The following is an 11,714-nucleotide window of genomic DNA, read 5'->3' on the forward strand; positions in this document are numbered from 1 at the left end:
GTCTGCCCCCTCATCACTGCCCCACGCCTCTGCTTTGTCCCCACCTGGCTCCCACCAGGACCTCCTGCTCTGATGGCCTCCTTGGCTGGGTAGGGCCTCTGGGAGGGCCTCTGGGAGGTGGGGCTGCCTGCTGGGTGAGGAGGGAAGTGGGCCCTCTGGTGGGCAGGGGAGGCAATGGGACCTCCTGCAGGCCGGGAGATGGGGCTCCTGTGACCGATGGGGCTGTGCTGGGGTACCCTGTCCTAAGGGGTATATGTGAGCTCTTCTGTGAGTTGGGGGCAGCAGGGACAAGGAGGTGACCAAGAGGAAGTTCCTGGCTGCAGGAGCAGAGAGGGGTTCAGGTGGAGGCAGGGCGGGAGGGACAGGGCGGGGCTCTCTCCAGGGTCCAACACCTGTCTGGGTGCCTTGTTCTTTCTGTGTTTGGTCTCCTGGCCTGGGAGGCTGTTTCAGTAAGAAAACAACCAACCAGCCTCCACCCCGTTATACCAGCTGAGGAGGGCCCTTCCCCCTCTCTCCCAGCCTGTGAAGTCTGACGCCCTGCGTCCTGAGCTGGGGTCCCACAGCAGCCTCAGGCTGGCTCTGCCTCGGCCATGTGAGCACACCAGCAAGTGCTGGGTGCCACCCCCCCGGTCCCCCTCAGAGTGCCCCCAGCCGAGGGTCTCAGGCTCTGCTGGGGTCTCTGCCCCCTCAGCCCCTCCTCCCTCGGCACCCCGTCTGACCGACCTTGCCCCGGGGCCACCCTGTGGGTGTGCCTCGCCGCTCCTGGGCGCTTCGGGGGCTGGGGCCGGCACGAAGCTCTGTGTGGATGAGAGAAGGGGCCGTCTCACGGGGGTGTCCGTGGGTTCTGTGCTTGAGGGGCTGTGTCAGGGTCCCTGGGTGCTGGGTGGGGTCTGGCGCCTCGGCCCCCTCGGCCGTCTGTCCTGCGGTCCCGTTGGGGTGTGAGGCTGGTGCACCCGTGCCGGGCCCACAGCAGCGCAGGAGGGCCCGGTGCTCCGCTTCTGGGGCCTCCAGAGTCGCCGGCCCGCCTGCCCCGGCTCATCTCCGCCCCCCGCCTCCTCCGCAGACGTTCGTGAACGACGTGCGCATCCCGGACCAGAAATACGTCACGCTGAAGCTCAACGATGTCATCCGATTCGGCTACGATATCCTTCCGGGGCGCCCACCCCTCCTGGCCTCCCCCTCTGTCCCCAGGGCCTCAGTCGCCCTGTTATGCTGGAAGTGGGTGGGGGCCTCAGGGGGTTAGAGACAGGAGGGTGAAGCCTGGGCTAGGCTCCGCCCTGAACTCCAGCCCCTGCCGCCGCCTGCCCTCCAGCCAAGGCCCCAGCCAGGGACACCTTCTGCCCACCCTTGGGGCTGAGCTCACACAGAGCCCGAGGAATGGGAAAACTTTCCCGGGACCCGGAGTCTTGGTGTTTCTGGGGGCCGCCCAGGCATGGCTTTCTGTGCTCGGGACGTGGGTGAGTGGGGGCCATGCCTCCGCCCTGGGCAGCCGGGGACCCGTACGTGTGGCAGGAACGCATCCTCTCCTCCATCCGCATTCACCTGGGCACAACTGCTGGCGGGTGTGGACCCAGCGGCTGGCTCAGGCCCTCCCCACCCCTGAAGCCTCAGGAGGCCGGGGGCTGAGGGGTGGTCTGGGACGGGAGCTGGAGCTGGATGCATGTGGCCTGGCCTCTGGGGCCCTGCTGGGCTCCTGGGCTGAAAGTGGGGTGGAGAGCATCCCCGCAGACCTAGGGCACGTGTGTGCGGTGGCCTGGAGCAGCCTCTGTCCTGTCCCCTGACCGGGGACAACATGGCCTGCGGGCTGTCCATGCAGTGTGGACGCATGGCCAGTGCACACGCGTCGGGGGAAGTTTGCAGGCGTCTGCACCAGCGCTCCCCCCAGCCCGCCTTCCCTCTTCATCCACCACGCCTGGGTCCGAGGGCCCCGCCGCCCTCCTGCATCCTGCTCTCCTTAACGCGCTGTCACATTCCAACATGTACGTGCTGGAGCGGGTGCAGCACCGCGTCCCTGAGGAGGCGCTCAGGGTCAGTGACGGTGCTTGGCCTGGGGCCCCTGCATCCCTGTGTCCCCACAGCCCTCCGCTCCCACTGCCCATCTCCCCCAGGCCTCTGGGCCGCTGTGCGTCAGCCTGGCTTGGCCTGCCCTGCCGGATGGCCCTGTCGGCCCGGTGGGGAAGATAGTCCTGCGCCCCGCCCCGCCCCACCCCTGGCTGATGCGTTCACAGACAGCGGGTGTGGCTGGAGCCCCAGAGGTGGCTGCTTTGCCCAGCAGGAGGGAGGGCCCGGGCCCACCCAGCATCTTGGGTACCCGGAGGACCCTGATCTGGCTACCATGGGTGGAGGTGGCCAGGAGCAGGCCGGAGGCTAGCAGGGAGGCAGCCTTCGGGGACAGCCTCGTGGGAGGTCCTGGATGAGGGGCACCCTCGAGCACCCTTCCTTCAGCTGGGGCTCGAAGGTCCCAGTGTCGGTCACGGCAGGTGGAGCCTCTCCTTTCCCCTTGCTCAGTTGTGCAGGTGTCATGGAGCAGACTCAGGGGACCCTGCCCAGAGCCTCACCCAGGAGCCCCATGGCGGGGGGTTGGGGGGGAGGCTTAGTCCCATTTTCCAGAGTAACCATGGGCAGCACAGGGAGCGTGGGTGGCCTGCCTAGAGTCACACAGCCAGTGAGGGGCAGGGCCGATGACCGCCGAGCTCAGCCAGGTGGGGCCCGGCACGCACACGCGCACGCGCGGACAGGCTGCGGCTCCCCACCTCCCGCTGCTCCCGAGGGCTGTCCCACCCCCTCTCTGGAGGGCCTGTGGGCGGCAGTCTCCCCTCTGACGGTTGCCGTCCACTCCCTCCTGGAAGCTTGTGGACCTGAGGATGCCCCCAGCCTTGGGTGCGGCCCCCCCGCTTCGAGCCTCGTGACACGGGCAGGTCTTAGGCTGTCTGCTCCGCGAGGGTCGTGAGGGGGACCTCATGCCACTGTGGGGCAGAGGAGAGGCCACGCAGCTGCCCTGGGCGGGGGCGTCCTCCCGAGGGCACCCCTCACCCCGGCCGCTGCCCACAGCACGAGAAGTATACCAGCCAGCTGCAGGTGAGCGTCAAGAGCCCGGTGCCCAAGACGGGCGAGGCTGTGCCGGAGCAGGCGCCTTACTGCGAGGCCGTGAACCCCAGGCCAGAGAGGGGGGACCGGAGACCGGGGCCAGGTAGGATGGTGTGCAGAGGGGTGCGGGAGGGGCAGGGGTGTGCACACAGGCCTTGGTCCACCTCACCCAGGAGCTGACCTTTCGCCCCTGCCCCCTGACGTACACACGTTCCCCTCCCCGCACAGCCCCCCAGCATGTGTGCCTGCACTCCTGCACCCCTGTAGCCACACTCACCGTGCACTCCTGCACCCCTGTGGAGACAGCCTCCTGCCCCACGAGGTTCAGTCAGAGTGCAGAGGCTCTCAGCCCCAGGTCACCTATCAGTGACCCGAACCATTTACAGCCCCTGGGGGAGAGGCCAGCTCTGGGTGGGGCTCGCTGCTGTCCTCCCGCCCCTCTGTCGGGCAGGCCCTAGGGGCAGAGGGCCCAGGTCAGGCTTAAGGGATTGCCTGCCCCAGGACCGCAGTGCTGAGGGCAGTGCAACCCCAGGGACGAGGCTCCCCGGAGCAGCCACCCCATGGGGAGGTTGTCACTGCCGTTGTCACCCACCAGGGTTGCAGAAGTGGGCCTCAGGGTGGCTGGCCAAGGTTCTGGGCAGCTGCAGATCCGAGCTGGGAGGTGGTGCTGGGGCCCCCTGCAGACCCCAGCATCTTCCCCAGCTCCGGGTCTCCGCCTCCGTCTGTGTTGGGGCCACAGGGACCCAGGGTCCAACTCTTCCTCTGCAGAGGCGGCGGCCTACCGCACACCCCTGTACGGGCAGCCCTCCTGGTGGGGTGAGGACGATGGTAGCAGCCTGCCCGAGGAGCGGCGCCAGGAGGAGCCCGACACGGGTAAGTCCTGGAGGGCAGCCTGCTCTGGAGGTGCCCTCGGCGGGGCCGTGGGCAGGGAGACACGGCGCCCGTGGTCCTCGCGGAGGTGGGTGGGGCGAGGGTGCCCCCGTGAGCACGTACCTGGCCTGAGCACGTGTTCCCCCACAGAGCGGCCCAAGGAGCTGGCTCAGCGGGACAGAGACCTCGTGGGGACGACGGCCGCCTTCCGGGCCCCCGCGGAGCCGCAGGGCTACTCGTTCCGGCGGGAGCCCAGCTACTTCGAGATCCCCAGCAAGGAGGTCCCCCCGTCGCGGGCCACAGAGGTGCCGGCACACGAGGCGCCCACCAGGGATGCGGAGGCGGGCGGGGGCGGGGTGGCCCCCGTGGTGCAGAGCCACGCCTGCTTCACCATCGAGTTTGACGACTGCAGCCCCGGCAAGGTCAAGATCAAGGACCACGTCACCAAGTTCTCCCTGCGCCAGCGCCGGCCCCCTGGCAAGGAGCCCACAGCCATCGAAGTGGTCTCTGCGGAGACCAAGGTGGCCGACTGGCTGGTGCAGAGCGACCCCAGCCTGCTGCACCGGGCCGGCCCCGCCGATGACCGGCACAGCACCAAGAGCGACCTGCCGGTGCACACGCGCACCCTGAAGGGTGAGTGCACGGCCGCCTGCCCTCGCCCCGGTGGCCTCGTCTCCCGGGTCCGTTTACGTTGCCCGAGAGCCGCCTGCCCTGTCGGGGGCCGTCCGGCGTGGTCCTGTTGCTTCTCTGGGCCATGTGGGCTGGGTCCACGGTGGGGCAGTGTGTCCCCGACCACACGACGGCGGTGGTTTTGTGTCGACCCCAGGGCGTTTCCTTTCCCTCGGCCTCATGCGTCGGGCCCCCGCCTCCTCCAGGCCACAAGCACGAGGACGGCACACAGAGCGACTCGGAGGACCCCATGGCCCAGGCGGCCGGGGCAGCTGGGGTCCCCTCGGAGGCCGGCGGGGAGCAGGTGCGGCTACAGAGGCAGCTCAGGCGGGACCCCCAGGAGCTGCTGCACAGCCAGCAGGCGTTCGTCATCGAGTTCTTCGACGAGGACACGCCCCGCAAGAAGCGTTCCCAGTCCTTCACACACACGCCGCCCGGGGACCCCAGGCCCGACAGGCGCCGCACCCAAGTGACAAAGGCAGGCAAGGAGGAGGAGGACGACAGCCTCAGTGACGCGGGGACCTACACCATCGACACGGAGGTGCAGGACCGGGAGGTGGAGGAGGCCCGCCGGATGATCGACCAGGTGGGCGTGCTGCAGCCGGAGCCCGGGAGGCCGGCCTTGGGCGCAGGCTCTGACCTGCTGCCCGGCTGTCCCTCCCGGCAGGTCTTTGGGGTACGGGAGTCCCCTGAACTCTCCAGAGCGTCCTCAGCCACCTTCCGTCCAGTTATCAGAGGGGACAGAGACGAGCCTGGTGACGGAGTGGCCCAGCGGATGGCCTTGCTGCAGGAGTTTGCCTCCCGGCCAGTGGGCGGGGGCGGAACCCCCCCGGTGGAGCTCCAGGTGTGTGGGACTGAGCCCAGACACGTCCCTGGGGAGGGACTGGGCAGGCAGAGGACAGCATCTGGGCCGGGGCCCCGGTCACTGCGTCCTGTATGCACTTGAAGGCTCTGGTCCTGCCTGAGCGGTGGGCTCCAGGCCCTGGCGCCCACCTGTGCAGAGGGTCACGAGTGCCTGCGTATATGTGCCCACGGGCGGGGCTTGGCTGAGTCTCGGGGGGGCGGGGACCGCTGACCTCCAAGCCACTGAGCCAGGCTGAGACGTGGGTAGTTACGCAAGCCAGGTGAGGCCACGGGGGTCCTCTGGCTGCTTCTGTTGGGGGGCAGGTGTTGGGGCGGGCTGCCTCGCCCCCTCCTGCCCCCAGCACCTCCCCGTGGGGCTCCTGTCTCTCCCTGCTGAGGACACGCTCCTGCCCTCCTCTCCATAGGGCCTCCCAGTACCGGGCTCCCCCGGGGGTCAGAAGTGGGTGTCCCGCTGGGCCAGTCTGGCCGACAGCTACTCGGACCCGGGCCTGTCAGGTAAGTGGTTCCGGTGCCGCAGCAGGGAGGGGGTAGCCTGAGGCCACCAACTAGGCAGACGCGAGCGCACGTCACTGTGCCCGGGGGAGGGCCAGCTCCTCGTGTGGGCCCGCAGGCGGCACTCACTCGAACCAGCCCCCTTGTCTTCCAGACGACGGCCCCGGGCGCAGAGCCAGAGAGCTGGAGGGGGCCCTGCCTGTGCGCCAGCGACGGCTGCTCCCACAGCTGCCCAGCGACAGGGCGGACAGCCCCGCCGGCCCCGAGGCCACCAGGAGGAGCGGGCCGGGGCCACCGGAGCTGGGCAGCGAGCAGGCCGGCCTCCTCTTAGGACAAGAAGACCTGGAGCCCGACAGCCTCAGTGACGCCAGTGGGTCGGACGGAGGCCGGGGCCCTGAGCCAGGCAGGGGCCTGCAGGAAGAAAGACGCGGGAGCCCCCTGGAGGGACCGGAGTGGACGAGGGGCCGGCGCTCACCGAGGGCCCCTGGGGAGCCGGCCTCCACCTCTTCCTTCGCTGGGGACCAGAACGGGGAGGCGGCCTTCCCCAGGAAAGCGACTGTGGCTCCAGGGCAGGTGGAGGGCCCGGGGCGAGCAGCGCAGCCCAGCCCCCAGACACGGGACAGCGTGTACGTCAGCACCAGTGGGAGGATGGTCATCCAGCTGCGGACAGGGCAGTCCCCGGAGCCTGAGGGCCCCGCCCCAGCCCCCACCAAGGAGGCCCCGGCGTTCGTCCGGCAGGAGAGCTTCACCAAGGAGCCGGCCAGCGGCCCCACAGCTCCTGGCCAGCTGCCGTACATTAGCACCCACCCCCTCCTGCAGGGCGTGGCCGCGGCCCGGGCCTCACGCATGGACCTGCACCCTCAGGACACCCACCTGATCCTGAAGGAGACAGAGACGGCGCTGGCCGCCCTGGAGGCCAGACTGCTCTCCAAGTCCGTGGAGGAGCCGGAGGGTGAGCTGGGCGGCGTCCCTGGGCTGCCAGAGGACTCCCTGTCCGGGGACTCCGACGTGGACACGGCCAGCACCGTCAGTCTCCTCAGCGGCAAGAACGGGCCCAGCCCGCAGCCCTCGGGGCTGCAGAAGGAGAAGCTGCCATCCCCGCCGGCTGCGCAGGACGTGGGGGGTGTCGGCCTGAGCAGCGCCCGCGAGCGCCTCTCGGAGAAGCAGCGTCGCCCACCGGGCCCAGCGGACGCGGGCCGCGGGGAGCCGGCAAGGCGCCTGGCCACACGGCGCGGCCACGGGCCCCGAGGGTCCCTGGACTGGCCCGATGAGGAACGAGGCTCCAGCCTTGCCCACCTGCCCGGTGTGGACACGGTCACTTCTGACCACGAGACCTCCGGGGCCGTGGGGGCAGGGCGGCGGGGGCCTCGCCGGAAACCCACGGCCCCACCGCCATCCCCTGCTGCCCGGGAAGAACAGAGCCGCGGCTCAGCCGGCCTCCAGAAGGTGCAGCAGGCGCTGACCCGCTCCAACAGCTTGTCCGCCCCACGGCCCACGCGGGCCTCCCGGCTGAGGCGGGCCCGGCTGGGGGATGCCTCGGACACAGAGGCCGCAGATGGCGAACGGGGGCCCCCGGCCAATCCCGAGCCAGCGGGGCAGCCGGCTGCCGAGCAGGCCAAGAAGCTGTCACGCCTGGACATCCTGGCGATGCCCCGGAAGCGGGCCGGCTCCTTCACAGGGCCCAGCGACTCGGAGGCGGCCCCCACCCGCGCCGGCTTCTCTGGCCGCAGCGTCGAGCTGTACTGCGCCGGCCGCAAGCCCGCCGTGGCTGAGGCTCGGGCCACGGCCAGGAAGGCCGCCAGCACCACCACGCCCCCCCGCCAGCCCTTCAGCAGGGCCCGCCCGGGCAGCGCCCGGTACTCCTCACCCAGTGAGTGTGGGGAGCGGGAGGGTGGCCCTGGGTCCGGTCGGCACGCGCAGTGCGTCTGCAGGTCTCTGTGCCTCGGCCTTGCACCAGCTACGGGGCCCCCAGTGCTGGCCCTGGAGGAGCCCCTTTTCCCGTCGGCGGGTGTTTCTCCCCTTGACACACACACATACACGTGCACCCGGCTGTGCACGGGTGGCGGGCCTCCTGCAGCCCCCAGGCGGTCCTGGTGTGAACGCAGAAAACCCCGACCATCTCCAGCCTGGAGGGACTGCCCCTGACTCGCAAGCAGGCCTGGGTGACTGCAGACAGGGGGCTGGGCCTGCCCGTCCCTGGAGTTGCGGACCCCGTGTGTGCATAAGGGAGGGACGGCTGCCGTGGCACCGGAGCCGGCTCCTGCCAGGGTGGATGTGGGCATCCCTGCAGCCAGGCTCGCCTTGCGTGGGGACTGACCCGTCCTCTGAATGAATTGGTTTGAGGTGTCAGCGCTGCTGGTCCAGCCCCGTGCTGCTGCTTCCATACCTGCCTGCCAGGTCTTCAGGGGGCCAAGGTGGCATCTGCCCCATGGCCAAGGGGTGAGGGCCACACCTGCTTGGTGGGAACCTGCTGCCCCACCCTTCCTTGTACTGTGCACGTTTGCGGCCGCCACGGGCTCAGCGCAGGGGTGGGCGAGCAGGTGCAGGGAGGGGCTGCGGCGGCTGAGCTGGGTTCTGACCACGGGCTGTGCGGCCACACGTACGGTCCAGGCCAGGGCCGTGGCTGATCCACATGCAGTGGTTTACCCCCACCCGGCGTGTCTGCGGGCACCAATTCCCAGATCCCTCACCCTAACCCTAACCAAGGGCGCTGGCTCTGCCTGATGGGCACAGGCCCCTCCCCCAGAACGTGGCCCCTGCCACTGCCAACCAGCCACCGCCCAAGGGCCCACGGGCACGCCAGGCTACCCGTCTGTGCACGTGCTCCTGGGCTGGCAGTGACCTTGCAGTCCCCGGAGCCCAGCAGCTGCTGGCTCTTCAGCCAAAGGGCGTCTGAGTGCGGGGGTGCCAGCCGCAGCACAGCTCATCCTGCAGCACCGGGTCCTTGCCTGGAGGGGCCTCAGGGCTGCCGCAGGTGCTGACGGCCGCTCTGTTCTGTTCTTGCTTTTGGAACCAATTCACTCACCCGAGACGTGCGTCGCCGGCAGCAGGGCTCGGATTGCACATCCACATCCGAGGAGGAGTATGGCTCCCACCACGGCTCCCCCAAACACGCCCGCCCCCACGCCTCAACAGCCACGCAGACCCCACGGGCTGGCAGCTCTGGCCGGGCCCGACCCCGGGCTCCTGGCCTCCGGGACACAGACGATGAGGAAGAAGAGCCCGACCCTTATGGTTTCATTGTGCAGACAGCCGAGATCGCCGAGATTGCCAGGTGACGGCAAAGCTGCTGATCCACAGGGTGCCTCCCCTTGGGACTGGGCTGGGGGTTAGTTCCTAAAAGGGCTTGAGAAATGCTTGTCAGGGGGGTGGAGAGATGGGTGGATGGAGGGATGATTGTCGGGTGGATAGATAGATGATGGACGGTTGGGTGGATGGATGATGGACGGTTGGGTGCGTGATGAATGGATAGATGGGCGGGCAGTTGCGTGGGTAGTGGGTGGCTGGCTGGATGGATGCAGATCTGCCCAGAAGGGTGGGGGAACCTCTGGTACAGGAAGGTCTTCACCAAGATTTTTATTGAAGATGAGTTCCTTCGTGCAGTCATTCAGTGGAAGGATTGCCTCCAGGTCAGGCGCTGAAAAGGATGGTGCAGAGGTGGCAGGGAAAGAGAGTGGTCTTTCGCTGAGTAGTGGTCGGTGCTGTGATGGCTTGGCTCTGCAGGGCTTGTGGAGAGGGCAGGAGGTGAACGGCTGGGGCTGGTGACTGGTGAGTTTTGGTGCCAAGGATGCTGAGCTTGAGCCGGTGAGGCACCTGGAGGGAGGTGAGCGGGGGCAGTGGCTCCTAGGACAGTGGCCCACGTGGGGGATGGAGGTGTGGGCGTCACCAGCATGAAGATGGTGACCGAGGCTGTGGGCGGTGTGAGGGCGTGGAGAGCATGAAGAGAAGAGGGCTGGGGCAGGGCTCTCGGGACACCTGGAGGGTGGTTGGAGGGAAGTTGCCTGTGCGGAGTGATGCTTGGGAGGGGGCCGAGGGGCCGGCCAAGGAGACAGGGTGTGGGGTTCTGGAGGGGGCGCCGCACCTGGCTGAGGGGAAGGGGGCGGAGATGGAAGGAGAGGAAGGGGAAATGGGGGCCTTCCCGAGTGCGCTTCCCGAGTGCGCGAGCTTGAACACACCAGCCTGCAGGGTGCGGAGGACAGAGGTAGCGGAGGGCGGGGCTGGCTGGGGGCAGGGGCACAGGTCACCAGCAGTTCAACGGGGGTCCTTCTGTGTTTTTGATGTCGGAAGGGTGGGACCAAGTCGGGGACCCCTATCTTGATGGGGTCTGGGGCAGCCCTTGGTGGGAGGCAGAGGCCAGCCAGGGAAATTTCTCCAGCTGTGCCCAGCACCTGTCGGGAGGGGCTGTAGTTGCCGCCAAGAGTGGACGGGTACGAGGGCCGGCTGGGGGGCGCCCTGCGCAGAGCTGGGACAGCTGTGTGCGGAGACCTGGTCCTTGGTCCTTGGTGGGTCCTGGGGTCCCGTCCCTGGAGTGACAGCAGGCGTCGAGGGCTGAGGGAGCCAGAGGCCGGAGCCCGTCTCCCTGCCCCGAGCCTGGCCAAGGGCTGAAGTAGCGCAGAGCGCGCCGGCCGTGGGGCTGAGGTGCTCCGAGGGCGGGCGACGGAGGCTTTCGGCTCCGGCTCTGGGGCTCCTCGGGCAGTCTGCGGCAGGGAGCTGCTCCCCAGCTGGGCTGTGTCCTTTCCTGGGTGGCCCGGGAGCCTCTCAGGGAAGTGTGTGTTACCATCGGCAGGGCGGAGGGGACGGAGGTCTGGGCTGTCTCTGGGTCTGCAGGCTTGGCCTCCCTGCCCTGTGGAGAGTCCCTGGCCTCTGGGCCTGCTTGGCCCTGACCCTTGTCAGTGACTCTGCCTCCATCTCCCTGCCTGTGGAGCAGGGCTCATGTGGCCCTGGTGGCCAGGAGCCTGTGGGTGTATCTGCCCATCCCTCCTCCCAGGGCCCCGCCCCAGCCCCCCCATCTTCAGGGGTTTGGGCACTGAGGCGCCCAGTGGGAGTCCCCCTGGCACTGCTGCTGGTGGCTGGCTGGGTGTAGTTTGGGCCAGGCTGGAGGCTGTGTACCCCTGGCCCTGCTCCTGACCCAGTGGCTGCCTCCTGGGAGGGACTCCCACCCCACCTGGGCGGGGGGGAGGGGGGTTTCTGCCTGTGGCGGGGGTGACGTCGTGTCCCGTCTGGCTCCTGTCCCCACACTTCCCTGCACTGAGACCGGGCCCAGGAGGACCCCGCAGGACCTGTCTTCCCTCCTGCCGCTGCAGGCTGAGCCAGACGCTGGTGAAGGACGTGGCCACCCTGGCCCGTGAGATCCACGATGTGGCCGGAGACGGCGACTCGCCGGGCCGCCCGGGGCCTGCCCACAGCCCCTCTCGCGCCAGTGCGCCCGGCACCCCCGCCTCCACCATCTCCGCTCGCGAGGAGGTGAGCCTGCCCTCGGCAGCCCCTCGCACGCCCAGGTGGGGGGCCGTGGCTGTGAGCCCTCCCCGGGGCCGCGCCCCGTGCCCAGCACCGCCCCCCACCAGCCACCCTGAGAGTGCGGGCCCGGCACCTGCTCCACGAGGGCGGGGTGCCCAGGGACCCTGAGCGGCCGGGCGGCGTCTGCTCTGTCCACTGCCCGCCCCATGGGCCACGCCCCTGCCCCCCCCCACCCCCTGCAGCTGGTGCAGCGCATCCCCGAGGCCAGCCTCAGC

General features: G+C 69.3%; 1 protein-coding gene across 1 annotated transcript in view; it reads left to right on the forward strand.

The window, feature by feature from the left end:
• The window catches only part of CEP170B (centrosomal protein 170B), a 23,215-nt gene that overhangs the window by 6,907 nt on the left and 4,594 nt on the right, over positions 1-11,714 (forward strand). The window contains exons 3-13 of the mRNA XM_024759243.1: positions 1,064-1,142; positions 1,970-2,028; positions 3,052-3,190; positions 3,856-3,960; positions 4,108-4,590; positions 4,833-5,212; positions 5,294-5,470; positions 5,895-5,985; positions 6,137-7,852; positions 8,992-9,256; positions 11,286-11,445. Of these exons, the coding sequence (XP_024615011.1) occupies positions 1,064-1,142; positions 1,970-2,028; positions 3,052-3,190; positions 3,856-3,960; positions 4,108-4,590; positions 4,833-5,212; positions 5,294-5,470; positions 5,895-5,985; positions 6,137-7,852; positions 8,992-9,256; positions 11,286-11,445 (3,654 nt within the window). The remainder of the gene's footprint in view (positions 1-1,063; positions 1,143-1,969; positions 2,029-3,051; positions 3,191-3,855; positions 3,961-4,107; positions 4,591-4,832; positions 5,213-5,293; positions 5,471-5,894; positions 5,986-6,136; positions 7,853-8,991; positions 9,257-11,285; positions 11,446-11,714) is intronic.

Source organism: Neophocaena asiaeorientalis, unplaced genomic scaffold (genome assembly GCF_003031525.2).
Source record: "Neophocaena asiaeorientalis asiaeorientalis breed wild unplaced genomic scaffold, Neophocaena_asiaeorientalis_V1.1 scaffold476, whole genome shotgun sequence".
Classification (NCBI taxonomy): domain Eukaryota; kingdom Metazoa; phylum Chordata; class Mammalia; order Artiodactyla; family Phocoenidae; genus Neophocaena; species Neophocaena asiaeorientalis.